This window comes from Nelusetta ayraudi, unplaced genomic scaffold (assembly GCF_046127955.1).
Source record: "Nelusetta ayraudi isolate G7.1 ecotype Tasmania unplaced genomic scaffold, CSIRO-AGI_Nayr_v1 ptg000026l, whole genome shotgun sequence".
Lineage (NCBI taxonomy): Eukaryota > Metazoa > Chordata > Actinopteri > Tetraodontiformes > Monacanthidae > Nelusetta > Nelusetta ayraudi.
In genome coordinates, this window is record NW_027466076.1 from 1,889,200 (window position 1) to 1,901,880 (window position 12,681).

A 12,681-nucleotide genomic window follows, 5' to 3' on the forward strand; every position below is an offset into this window, starting at 1 on the left:
TCACAGAAAAAAAAACATCTACAAAAATACACTGGGAATTTTCTCATACCAAAAATAAAAAAATAAACTTTTTTTCTTTTTACCATCTGTGACTGTTGTGTGTATGTGAAAGAGATTGTGTGCACTTCTTGGCAGATATATATTCTCTAACTTTCTAACTTTTTAATTATCATTTTAAAGTTTTACTTCATCAGGACGCGGTTCCTTCTTGTCGACGCCACATCCATTTATTGACGGTCCCTTAGCGGAGTGACTCCAAACTCAGTCTAACTTCACTGCGGACTTTTCAACTCTGCTTTGTTTCGACTGAAGTGTGTTTCTGGTTCGCGCGCGCCTCGTAACGGAAAAATTGGGTTTTAAAACTTCCACCGTGTGTTAAAGTGTTGGTTTTGTTGAGCGGTTTCGCTCTGGATGTTGACGCGCATCGTTCAGTCGTGCAGTTGTCACTTCACCGCTCACACACAGACACAAACACAGACACAGACACACACCCCAAGTCATACCGACTCACAAAGTCACAGAAGAACCGGAATCATCACCTCCGGCTGCGGCTCCACCGTCCACCAGCTGCGGCTCCACCGGCTGATTCCCGCCGAAGAATGGCCTCGTTATCCGGACAGTCCGGGAGGGCTGTGACGGAAAGTTCACCTTCCGGTCACGCTCGGAATTAGCATTAGCTAGCGCTAGCTTCCTCTTTTTTTTTTCTTCACCTTTCTGTTTTTTCAACACAAACTTTTGTGTTTTCCTGCGCCGTGTCGTCACTGCCCTCTAGTGGCCATGGAAGGAGCAGCAGCAACAGCGTCAGAGTTTCAGATTCTCTGTTTTTCAAGACTTTTAGCTGCTAACTGAGGATGTTTTACATGACAGTGTGTTATTAATAGTTGTCATGATAGTTTGTGTCTGTTGGTGGAGGCCACGCACCAATCCCACTGCCCCTCCCCACACTGGCAGGCCATACTGTGGCAGAATGACACAGAAATAGCATCAGTGGGTTAAACATCATGAGGAGAATTTATTCCATTTTCACCTCCTCTTCATCTTCATCTTATTTTCTCCTCTTCACCCATCTCCTCCTCATCTCCTGCTCATCACCATCGAATAACCTCATTTCCTCTGACTCTTGATATCCTCTCCTCTTCACCACCTCCTCATCCTCAACACTCCACAGGCTGGGTTGTGGTGTTGTCACCTCGATCCGGTGTGGTGTCCGGGACAAACAAGCTCCGGTCGGACGGAGATTCCAGGTGAACTTGGATCTGCTGTGTGGTTGTAGGTGCGCAGAAGGTCTTGCTGCTTTTGTAACTAACACAGCAACACTCACAGAGTGAGACTCCGAGTGTATTTGTCGCTGCAGCACAAAGTTGTGTTTGATTGCGGGTCGACTCAGCACTTTTCTGGATCTCTGAGGAAACACAGGCAGCTCTGTGTGCAGCTCCTCCGCTGTGAGACGCCTTTCAGGTGGACGCCGCCGCGTTCAGACTGTCAATGAGCTCCAATCGCCAGTGACAACCAGGCGCACAGCAACACATTCTACACAACAGCAACACAAATACAAAAACAACAGCTTGTGGTGCTGCAGCCACACAGAACAACCAGGAGACGACATGAATAGTAGTAGCAGTAGCTTTTAAAATCATATGGAAAGTCCTTAGAGCTAACAGAGCTAATCCTGTGAGCAAGCAGCCAGTCCAGACTGAACGGCTTCAGCTACACCACACATGTCATTTTGACTCTTTGACTCTGTTGAGAAATAATAATAAATAATAAATAAATAATAATCTCCTCAAAAAAGTCTGAAAACAAGCCAACACGTCTTCGACGCCACACTGAATGATTTAACAAAGTCCCACAACTAAAATTCACATCACCAGTCACAGTTCTTGGAACACACAAACATAACGTGGCATTTTGAGTGTAAAGCTCAACTCCGGGGCTGGACCTGCTAACCCTGAAGCTAACCACATGGGCTGACAGACAGTGGCTGCAGTATATAAAGGTGGGCGGAGTCATGGTGACCACACCCATTGGTCGGTTTCATGGTCAGCAGGTCCATTTTGAAACCGTAGGATTCCATACATGGATATGAGGGCGGTAGGAGGTGAGCACCCACGACTGAGCCACCACAGTTGACTACTAAATTGTAGCCACGCCCACAACCTCTTTTTTAAACTCAAAATGAGACCAAATCAGGAAAAATGGATATCCAATACATCCTATTGGCTAAATGTATTTACTAACAGAAAAATTGTAACAAGTCTAGTTACAGTGTGAATTCAGGCTCCTCTCCTTTCTTGACAGACAGTCATTTTTAGTCTTTTTGCAACCAGCTTTGGCGGTTCCTGCTGGCCAAGGCACAGAATGCAGTTTTTCTTAATCACTTCTGTGTCGGCCTCCTTTTTTAAACATTTTGAAACCTCTGCCTATCTCTCCGAGCCGCCAATGAGACCCCCCCCCCACCCGCCCCTCTGCTGCGGAGACCTTGTTCGGAGATGGATGCAGTTTTTTCCAGATTTCTTGGTGTTGACCTCAGCACCTGGCAGGAAGAGTGCGCCACTCTTGGCCCCTCCCCCTTCTTCCCCCTCACTCACGTCCCACCTCCTCCTCCCTCCTCAGCCCCCCCCGCCCCGTCCCCCCCTCCTCCCCTCCTGCTAAATGCGAGGTGCTGGGTGGATAAAGCTTCTTTCTGCTCTGCAGCCCAGCCGGAGGAAACGGCCCCTGGAGCCTCTGGAGCCTTTGGAGCTTCGTAGCATCACCGGTAGGTTGAGACCAGGACCTGCAGGTCCTCAGACGGGGGGAGGTTGAAGGGGTTGAGGGGTCGGAGGGGTAGCACTTTTCCAGACTGACCGTTTCATAATTTCTCTGCTCTTTCACCTGTTTTTTTACCCCAATAACTTATTTCAAACAACAAGGCTGTTAGACGTTTGATCCATCATGTTTAAATTATGACCTGATGTGGAGAGAAAGTTGAAGTGGTTAAACTGGGAACTGCTTTAGGTTATTTTATTTGCCAGTTTGGAGAGTCGTAGCTGCTTTAAAGAGATTCTATGCGTTCTGATTGTGGCTGAAACCTGAGCGACAAGTGGTCTCACCTGGTTCCAGGTGACTTCCTGTGAATGTGTGTGTGTGTGTGCGTATTGTGTGATGTAGAACCGTCCTTTGGTGTGCACCTGCCACTGCACTTGCTGCCGTTGATCAAGCACCAAGGAACCAATCAGCAGCCAGCGATACTTCTCATGTCAGAACAGATATGCGCACGCACACACACAGACACACACACACAGACACAGATACATGCTTTCACACATTCAGTCAATAATGCGTGCATGTGTGTGTGTGTGTGTGTGTGTGTGTGTGTGTGTGTGTGTGTGTGGTATCAATGTAAACTTTGTCCTGCATGTGTGTGTGGCTGGTTTGTGAGTGTGTGTGTGTGTTCGGGTGGCTCCCCTGGACGGACGGTGTGTTTACCTTGGCAGGGTGGCGCTCTGAGGCCCTGCCTCCTGGTGCTGCAGGAACAGAGCGGCTTCTTTAGGCGACCACGGCTGCTGAATGGAGGCTCTGAGATGCAGAATCTCAGCGGAGAAAAGAAGCTTTTAGAGAAGCCCAGGATCAGCTCAGGGTTTTGGTTGGACCGGTCCTCGGTTCTGGTGGACCCCTCTGAGTCCAACCACTGAGAGGGGGACAAGGAGGGGGAAAGGGAAAGAGAGAGAGAGGGAGAGAGAGAGCGTGAGAGAGAGAGAGGGGGGGGGAGAAAGAGAGAGAGAGAGAGAGAGAGAGAGAGAGAGAGACAGACAGACAGACAGAGGATGCTGCTTGTTTGTGGCACAGGAAACTGCGAAAACGCCCACTTGTGGTCTGGAGCCGTTCATGCAATGTTTAATTCATTCTATAATTTTAAAAATTATTTTATATCCAAAGCTAGAAAAACGGGATGAGCACTAGAGTCAAAGTCCAACAGGGAAATTCAGTGTTTGGTTTAGAATCTCACCAGCTTGTCCCTGCTAAAGCTAGCAGCTCTCACAGCTAGTTAAAAATATTGCCCACTGGCTAATGTAGCAGTGACTGATAGCGGATAGCTGATAGTGAAGGGGTGATCTGGCTAGCCAAGTTCTCTACAGCAGCATAGGTAAACTTTGTAAGATGACATAAACATTTTATTAGCCTCTAATACTGGAAGCTACTGTAGTCAAACTCTAAACTGAACTACTGTACACGTCTGTAATGCATGCTGCACTGACTGAATTCTCTGCAAACCGCCAGAGAAGCAGTGAAAGAACTCTTTGTACAGTGAAAAAAAACAACTAATTTCAACCTTAATAACTCTGCTGCTGTTCTTCACGTGGAAAAGTTTCAGGGAGAGATGAATCAAACTTCTCAGGTTGAAGTCGGTAGTAAAGATATTTCCTGAGGAGGAGACAGAGCAGCTTTCATTCGTCAGCGGGCACGTATGGAATTTCCAACTGACAGAAGAGCCTCTCACCATCCAGCTCCCGTTTTAGCCAATGACGTAATGAGCCAAAGCGCCGAATATCCTGGAATATGAATGTGAGCAAACAGGAGTGTGGAATAAAAAAACCACAGTGGACATACTCTGAACATTCAGCTTCTTGTTTCTGTTTCTTTCATACGTTCACCAACGTTTGACGAGTGCAAGACCTTTCAAACTTAACATCTGCTTGATTTGGGTTCCTTCAGGTCACCATGTCTCCTTTCCTTCTGCTGGCTTTGTCCCTGCCTCTCATCTCTGCAACGCTACCGTTTGAAGACCATGAGGGTAAGAGTGACAGCTTTATGCAAACCTCCAGTTTCCATGAATGTGAACATTGACCCACTCACACCACCTCAAACGGGCCTATTTTTGTTGTAGACCTGGACGGGACGTTACGGGTCAGCATCCCCGTGGAGATGCCTCTCCGTCCGCTGCTGGGCAGTAAGGTGGTGGTTCCCTGCTACTTCCAGGACAACACAGTCGGCCCCATGTTAGCACACCGCATCAAATGGACCTACGTCTCCAAGGAGAATGTTACCACCATCCTGGTGGCATCAGAGGGGAAGGTTCATGTGGAGACAGAGTACCTGGACAGAGTCACCATGATCAACTACCCCTTGGTGCCCACCGACGCATCTGTTGAGATCACAGAGCTGAGGTCCAAAGATTCTGGCACCTATCGTTGCGAGGTGATGCACGGCCTTGAGGACAACTATGACTCTGTGAACATCCAGGTTGAGGGTATGCAGATGAAACAACCGGCTTTCATTCCAAATATTTAATGTCACATCTTCTGAGATCTGTGGCCCTGCGATGAACTGGCGACTTGTCCAGGGTGTCCCCCCGCCTTTGCCATATAAACAGCTGGGATAGGCTCCAGCAGACCCCCGTGACCCTGAGCTGAGGAAGAAGCGGGTATTGAATATGGATGGACGGATCGATGGATCTTCTGAGATCAACAGTCCAACAGCAAAAGACAACCTCCTTCTGATTTGGATTGTCTTTAATTCAACAAATCCTGTTATGCATTAGTACAGAAGATTTTCTGGGCAGTATTCTGTGTCCCCTCAGATTTGAGTAAAGTTTGGTCCAAAGTTCTTTTTGTCTTCTGCTCAATTTTCTGCCACAGGCATCGTGTTCCATTATCGGGCCATCACTACTCGCTACACTCTGACCTTCCAGAGGGCCAAGGCTGCTTGTGTCCAAAACAGCGCGACCATTGCCACCCCAGCACAGCTGCAGGCTGCTTATGATGATGGATACCACCAGTGTGATGCCGGATGGCTCTCAGACCAGACTGTCAGGTACCTCCTGCTGCTTCCCACTGACCATCATCTCTTTTTCCTGCATGCCTAACTGTTGAAAGACTAAAATGTCTTTTTTTTTTTTTTTTTACCAATTGGAGCGTGTTGAGGTCTCAGTAAAAGTGGTTGTAGACTGTAGATGATGCAGGTGCAGCACTTTATTGTGTTGTACCGAGCCTCTTCCTGTTGACTTTGTCAGACCCTAGCGGTTGAGTCATATTTGGCAACTGACCCACTTACGTTTTCTCTCACCTGAAGGTACCCTATCCAGGAGCCACGGGAGCAATGCTATGGCGACAAGGAGGACTTCCCTGGCGTGAGAACATATGGCGTGAGAGATGTGAATGAGACCTACGATGTTTACTGCTTTGCTGAGAAGATGTCAGGTGTGCCTATCTATCGAAAGAAACAAACGTCCGCTTCCTTTGACCACTAAGAGCCTCAAGTGACTTTTAGTGTCTCTCCTCTCAGGTAGAGTCTTTTACTCCACGTCCATAGAGAAGTTTACCTTCTATGAAGCTGGAGATCAGTGTATCAAGCTGGGAGCACGGCTCGCCACCACTGGAGAGCTGTACCTGGCCTGGAAGGCTGGCATGGATGTGTGCAGCGCCGGCTGGCTGGCGGACAGGAGTGTGCGTTACCCCATCAGTGTGGCCAGGCCACAGTGTGGAGGTGGCCTGCTGGGGGTGAGGACAGTCTACCTGTTTCCCAACCAGACAGGGTACCCCTACCCAGACTCTCGCTACGATGCCATCTGCTACCAAGGTAGAGACAGGTGTCCATGAGCAGGCCAGTTGTTTATTTTTCATTATATATATAATAAAAATCTGCATCAAGCCTGTTTCTGAACGTTATCTCTCTCTAGCATCTGAGGATGAAGGTGCAGTGCGATTGCAGACCACCCCCTTTCCCGACATCGTCCGAATCACTCCTGCTCCTGGGTTGTACCCAGGCTTCACCACCCCATCGACGCGGGAGGAGATTGTGGGCGGAGAAGTTGACATTCTGTCACCAATCCCAGTCCCACCAGTGACTGACCTGGTACCAGAACGTGGACCTCAACTGGCTGATGGAGGTAGGCTGCTTCTGTGCTTTATTCAGTAAGAAAGCAAGGGTAACCAAAATAGCAGAGTGCTGTGGATTGTGTCCATGCAAACATGCTGACATTTGTTGTTTTGGTGGCCCAGGTGTGGTGTTTCACTACCGACCTATGACTGGGCGGTATACCCTGACCTTTCTGGAAGCTCAGCAGGCCTGTCGTCACGCCGGGGCTGTGATTGCCAGCCCTGGCCAGCTCCAAACAGCCTTCGAGAGAGGTTTCCACCACTGTGACGCAGGCTGGCTCAGCGACCAGACAGTCAGGTGAGTTGTTGGACTGGAAGATGTAGAAATCCGGAATCTAGCATGTGGGGTTTGGATACAATGTTCACTTGTCTGCCTAGGTATCCAATCGTATCACCTAGAGAGAACTGCGCCGGCAACTTGCCAAGCCTGCCGGGAGTACGGTCCTATGGCCTGAGGCCGGCCAGCGAAAGCTATGATGTCTTTTGTTACGCCGAGCCCCTGAAAGGTGACACTCAAACTAACTTTGAGACTAAACCTTGAAAAGGATAACTTGAACACCCATTTTGAGCTTTTATGAACTGGCTATTTCCAGGCGAGGTCTTCTTCACTAGTGACTACGACAGCTTCTCCTTTGAGGAGGCGGTGCAGCACTGTGAGAAACTGAACAGCACCCTGGCTGCACCTGGCCAGCTATATGCAGCCTGGAGACAAGGTCTGGACAAGTGCCGCCCCGGCTGGCTGATGGACCGCAGCGTCCGCTACCCCATCACCTCCGCCAGGGCCCACTGCGGGGGCGGCCAAGTGGGGGTCCAGATCATCCATGCCTTCCCAAACCAGACTGGTTTTCCTGATGAGCACTCCCGCTACGACGCCTACTGTTTCAGAGGTACTAACGATTTTCTGACACACTTTGAGATTTTTGCTTTTGGCTGTTTCTCTTTTGAGCTCGCAATGCAATTTGAGACGGTTCCACACTTAGACGATAACAGTTAGATATTGTTGGCTTTAATGGAACAGCCATAAACTCACTTAACACAGGAAAGTCAAAACACAGCAATCATGTTTGTTTCAGTGTCTGTTTCTGAACTTCAACTGTTTTCCCAATTTGGATTTGGTTCAGCTGAAACTGACAGCATGGTGGAGGTTACCGTGGTGACAGAGGTTACCGTGGTGACAGAGGATGTTGTCAACAAGACCATAGTCACAGACCATCAGGTGGCTCCCACTGGTGAGAACAATGGGAAACTCCCCTGTTACACTAGATCATTGCCTCCATCGTGTCTTTGATATTTCCTGAACCTTATCCCAATTTTCTCTTGTTTCTATCCTAGTTTCAGTCGAACCTGCTGTTCTCTACAATGAAACTGAAACCAGCGTAAATATCACTGAGGCCGAAGAACTAATCAAAGAGACGATCATTGTGCCAGCGCAAGTGACTCCCACTGGTACGACATTTAGAAAGTTTGAGCAGAATGTGGCTTACTCTCATACGTACTTGACTTCAATTCAGTTGTTCACATAATGGAAGAAGTTGCTGCTATTCTGTTGTCTGATTGTTTTTATTCATCCACAGTGGCAGCTGTCCCACCTCCAGCCACTGGTGACATCTCTGGCTCTGGCTCAGCAGATCACTCAGCTAGCAGCGGGGACATCTCAGGGGAGTCCAGCTCTAGTGGTGATATCTCTGGTTCAGGACACGGTGTTGTCTTCAGTGGTGACGCCAAAACATGGTCTGGGGATCAGTCTGCCTCTGGAAGTCCAGAGGAAGCCGAAGGGGGCAGTGCTGTCATCTTCACTTCTGGGGAACCTGGCAGTGTTTCTGGATCTGGATCTGGATCTGGTGAGGGGCTGGATGGAACCCACTCTGGTTTCATTTTCTCGGGATCTGGACTGGCAAGCGGAAGTGGAGACCTCAGTGGTGGCAGTGGAGACACAGTGATCATCATGGTGGATGGGAAGATGGTGGAGGTGACACGGCCAACAACTACTGAGCAGGAGTTAGGTCAGGGAGGCATCCAAACCAGTGGGGAGTTTTTGGAAACAAGTGCGTCTGGATCTGGATCTGGCCATATCTCTGGATCCGGCCTAATATATGGATCTGGCACCATGTCTGGATCTGGTGGTTCAGCCTCAGGCTCTGCAGAGTTTTCTGGCATCTCCTTTGTCGACCACAGTGCTGTCGACCTGACGGGTGAGCCATCGGGTGAGCAAGAGCTTTCTGGTCTTCAGCCATTTGGATCGGGATTCCACAGCGGCTTCCCCAGTGGCTTCCCATCCGGAGCCTCAGGCAGTGCCTCGGCCTCAGGAGACCACTCCCAGCATGAGAGTGACATCATCTTCTTAACAGACAGCAATACAATGCAAGTCACTCTCCCGACGCTTATACGTCAACCTGAACAGGGTCGAGGGGTGGTGGAGATCAGTGGCCAAGGAAGTGGCTCAGGATTCCATCTTGACTTCAGTGGTACCTTGAGAGAGGGAAGTGGAGTCGCTGATGAACTCTCTGCTGCCCTTCCACCAGAAGTTCCAATTGGTCAGACTGAAAATGACCACACTCTTAGCCAATCACAGGACATGGAGGGGGGTCAAGAACCTTCAGAGGTCACAGTAACTCCTGATTTAGTCTCCACTGACCCAACTACGGCCCCGTCAGTGATGTTAGAGAGTCCTGCAGTAATGGAGCCGCCTGGAGTCGCACAGGGTGGGTGAGCAACTCCTGCTGATAAATCCAGAGAGTTTGATTGGTTACACAGTGTGCTGTGTGTATGTGTGTGTGTGTGTGTGTGTGCGTGTGTGTGTGTGTGTGTTTGTGTTTGCGCGCACGTGCGAGTGCAGTCATGCAAGCCTGTGATGAGGGCTGGCTGGAGTTCATGGGCAGCTGTTACCTCCACTTTGCTGAGCGAGACACCTGGTCAGAGGCAGAGCGACGTTGCCAGGAAGTCAACGGCCACCTGGTCAGCATTGGGTCCCAGCAGGAGCAGCACTTTGTCAACTGTAAGCACTGCATGTTGTTCTGTTTGAGAAGTAAGGTACTGACAGTGTTGTGGATGTAGAAGGGGGGGGGGGGGGGGGCAGAGTCGATGAACTTTGTAATAGTTGCTAAAAACTGCCTCGCTTGCTGCTCCAGCCAACGGCCATGACTACCAGTGGATCGGACTAAATGACCGAGAGGTGCAGAACCAATTCCGCTGGACGGATGGGAGTCCACTGGTGAGTTTTTGATGATCACCATCTGGCTGTTGTTGCAGGCTGAAAGACTCACCACTGAGCGTCTGTCCTTGACTTCCTCAGACCTTTGAGAACTGGAGGCCCAACCAGCCAGATAACTACTTCAACTCTGGGGAGGACTGCGTAGTGATGATCTGGCATGAGGGCGGACAGTGGAACGACGTTCCCTGTAACTACCACCTTCCTTTCACCTGCAAGGCCGGACCTGGTAGGTTAAATGAAGACACGCGACTTGTAATAAATGTAAATGTTCTTTGCAGGAGATAACAAGAATAAGGATACCAGGTAAGACGGTAACAGTACGTTGGTACCAGCTCAGAGGCCCAAGACCTTTACCAAGTTTCACAAGACGTTTTCCCGTTGGACATACTGACACTGAGCAGATGGACGCAAGTTAGCTGATGAAACAGCCACTTAGCTCAGTGCTGCCTCCTGCTGTATTGTGGTGGTAATGGGCTAGTTCAACATTTTGGCAAATTGCTTTACTGCGCGGATGAATCAGGTTGTGGGTCTTCTGAGTTAGTGAAGAAATCATCATCCTAGGTACTGAGATGGCTCTCAACTGTCTCTTTTCTTTAGTTATGTGTAAAGCCCCACCTGAGGTTCCACATGGCCGGCCAGTAGGTGGCAGCAGAGAGAACTACCCAGTCGGCTCTATAGTCCGCTACCAATGTGATGCAGGCTACTCACAGCGCCACCTACCTGTGATACACTGCCTGCCGGATGGACAGTGGGAGAACCCTCAAGTGGAATGTACAGAAGGTGAGTACAGGTGGAAGGTGTTGCAGATTAACTTTGTAGCTAAGCTAGCAAAGTGGTGGATCTACTAAGGCAAGAGGTTCCACATCTTTGGCGTGAACACTGCTGGCTGGTTTTCTGATATATCAAATTTAAACAAACAGTCTGTTTCTGTTTCCCCTGAACTTCGTGAACTACCAGAACTTCGTGAACTACCTGAATTTCCAGGCACAGAAGTCCCCTCTGGCTGATGTCAACAGCAATTCTTCCCCTTCTCTGCAGGTGGTGCCAGCAGCAATAGGCTACACAAAAGGTCGGTCAGGAGGAGGAGGAGTCAAGAGCGGTACCACAGGAAGCTGGTCTGAGAAGAAACACAACACAGGGACACCAACGAGACCCCCACAAGAACAAACAGACACACAACCAGTGAAGCGAGTACAAACACACTGACGACTGCTTTTGTGTCTCTGGGCGTCACTCTGCACCTCCTCACCTTCTCAGTGGGACCTTCTCAGTAAAACCTTCTCAGTGGGACCTTCCACAGAACCAACCAGTGTCGGACAGTCGAGGCTCTAGAGTGACACCCAGAGGCCTAAGTGGCCCATCACGTGGTTTGTGTTGCAGCAGGTTTAAACTCGCTCTTACATAGACCTTAGTTTATTTTTGTAGGATGTTTTAGTTTTGGGTTTCGTAATGTTTTTATCATTATAAATATTTCTTTGTAAAGACAATGACTCTTCACGCTGATGAAACCGTCCATGGTTCTCAGACTTTTTTGCCCTGCCTCTGATTTTCGAAAAGAAGAAACAATCTGGAGGCACCAAATTAAAAACCATAGGTATGACAAGTTTGAGAACCACAGATGGAATTGTGAGGGTTATGTGATCAGACAAACTGAGGATTCTCTTGATCTGGTGGAGGAGCTCCAAAATGTGATTAAACTAGATTGACGCCAGTGAAGCGTTCAGCACTTCTGCACTTTGGCCAGTCTGCAGTAATTCACTGAGCTACACAGTCCGACCAGGAGCACCTTAAACTGGAGTAGGAGGGGGAGAGAAGTAATGGAGGAGGAGGAGAAGGAGAAGGAGAAGGAGAAGGAGGAGGAGGAGATCAAGGAGGAAGAAGAGGAGATGGAGCAGAACCAAGAAGAACCGGACCAAACCAAGTGTCTCCAGATAGCCAGCAGGATGTGGAGCAGCAAAACACACACACACACACACACACACACACACACACACACACACACACACACGCACGCACGCACATACGCACGCACACACGTGCACACAGAGCACAGAGCACAGAGCACAGCAGAGAAGCAGTTTGTTGTGTGTGTGAGACACTCCACCTGGTTTTGGATGTTCTGTGTGATGTCACAACTGTGTCAAATGACAAATAAACCTGGAATCATGTGACTGTGTGACATCAATGTATGATAGCACTCTGTGAAATCACATTGTTGAACTGCACCAATGGGTGACTGGAGTTTAATAATAAAAAAAAACCCTGTCCTGTTGTTCAACTGTCCAGCCAAAGGCTCCTTATCAACAGTGTGTGTGTGTGTGTGTGTGTGTGTGTGTGTGTGTGTGTGCGTGCGTGTGTGTGTGTGTGTGTGTGTGCGTGTGTGTGTGTGTCTGTGCTGACACATGACTTCTTGTGTTTACCCCCACGCTCCAAGCCACCCCGTCTAATATAAGGTGGCATAAAATTTAACACAAAAGTTTTTATTAATATCAAACTCCACAAAAGTGCGCACAATTAAATTAATAAAAATTGAGATTGAAATTAGGATTGTGGTCATGTTTATAATTAGAGCTAAAATAGCTAATAAAAATAAATAAATAAATAAAAAAAACTTGA

The 12,681-nt window shown here is 48.8% G+C and overlaps 1 protein-coding gene across 2 annotated transcripts; it reads left to right on the plus strand.

Annotated features, from left to right (window-relative positions):
- The first annotated feature begins 2,637 nt into the window (after positions 1–2,637).
- On the plus strand, positions 2,638–12,236 carry acanb (aggrecan b). Of its 2 annotated transcripts, XM_076028904.1 has the most exons (18): positions 2,638–2,755; positions 4,693–4,771; positions 4,865–5,227; positions 5,616–5,790; positions 6,049–6,176; positions 6,262–6,555; positions 6,656–6,865; positions 6,978–7,152; positions 7,233–7,360; positions 7,448–7,741; positions 7,976–8,083; positions 8,187–8,300; positions 8,429–9,556; positions 9,691–9,849; positions 9,983–10,065; positions 10,147–10,291; positions 10,663–10,845; positions 11,104–12,236. In XM_076028904.1, exons 2-18 carry the CDS (start codon positions 4,699–4,701, stop codon positions 11,184–11,186), a joined length of 3,843 nt encoding a protein of 1,280 aa, XP_075885019.1. In that variant the 5' UTR covers positions 2,638–2,755; positions 4,693–4,698; the 3' UTR covers positions 11,187–12,236. The 2 variants fall into 2 exon arrangements, with proteins under 2 accessions (XP_075885019.1, XP_075885020.1); XM_076028905.1 differs by lacking the exon at positions 10,663–10,845.
- The last annotated feature ends 445 nt before the right edge of the window (positions 12,237–12,681 follow it).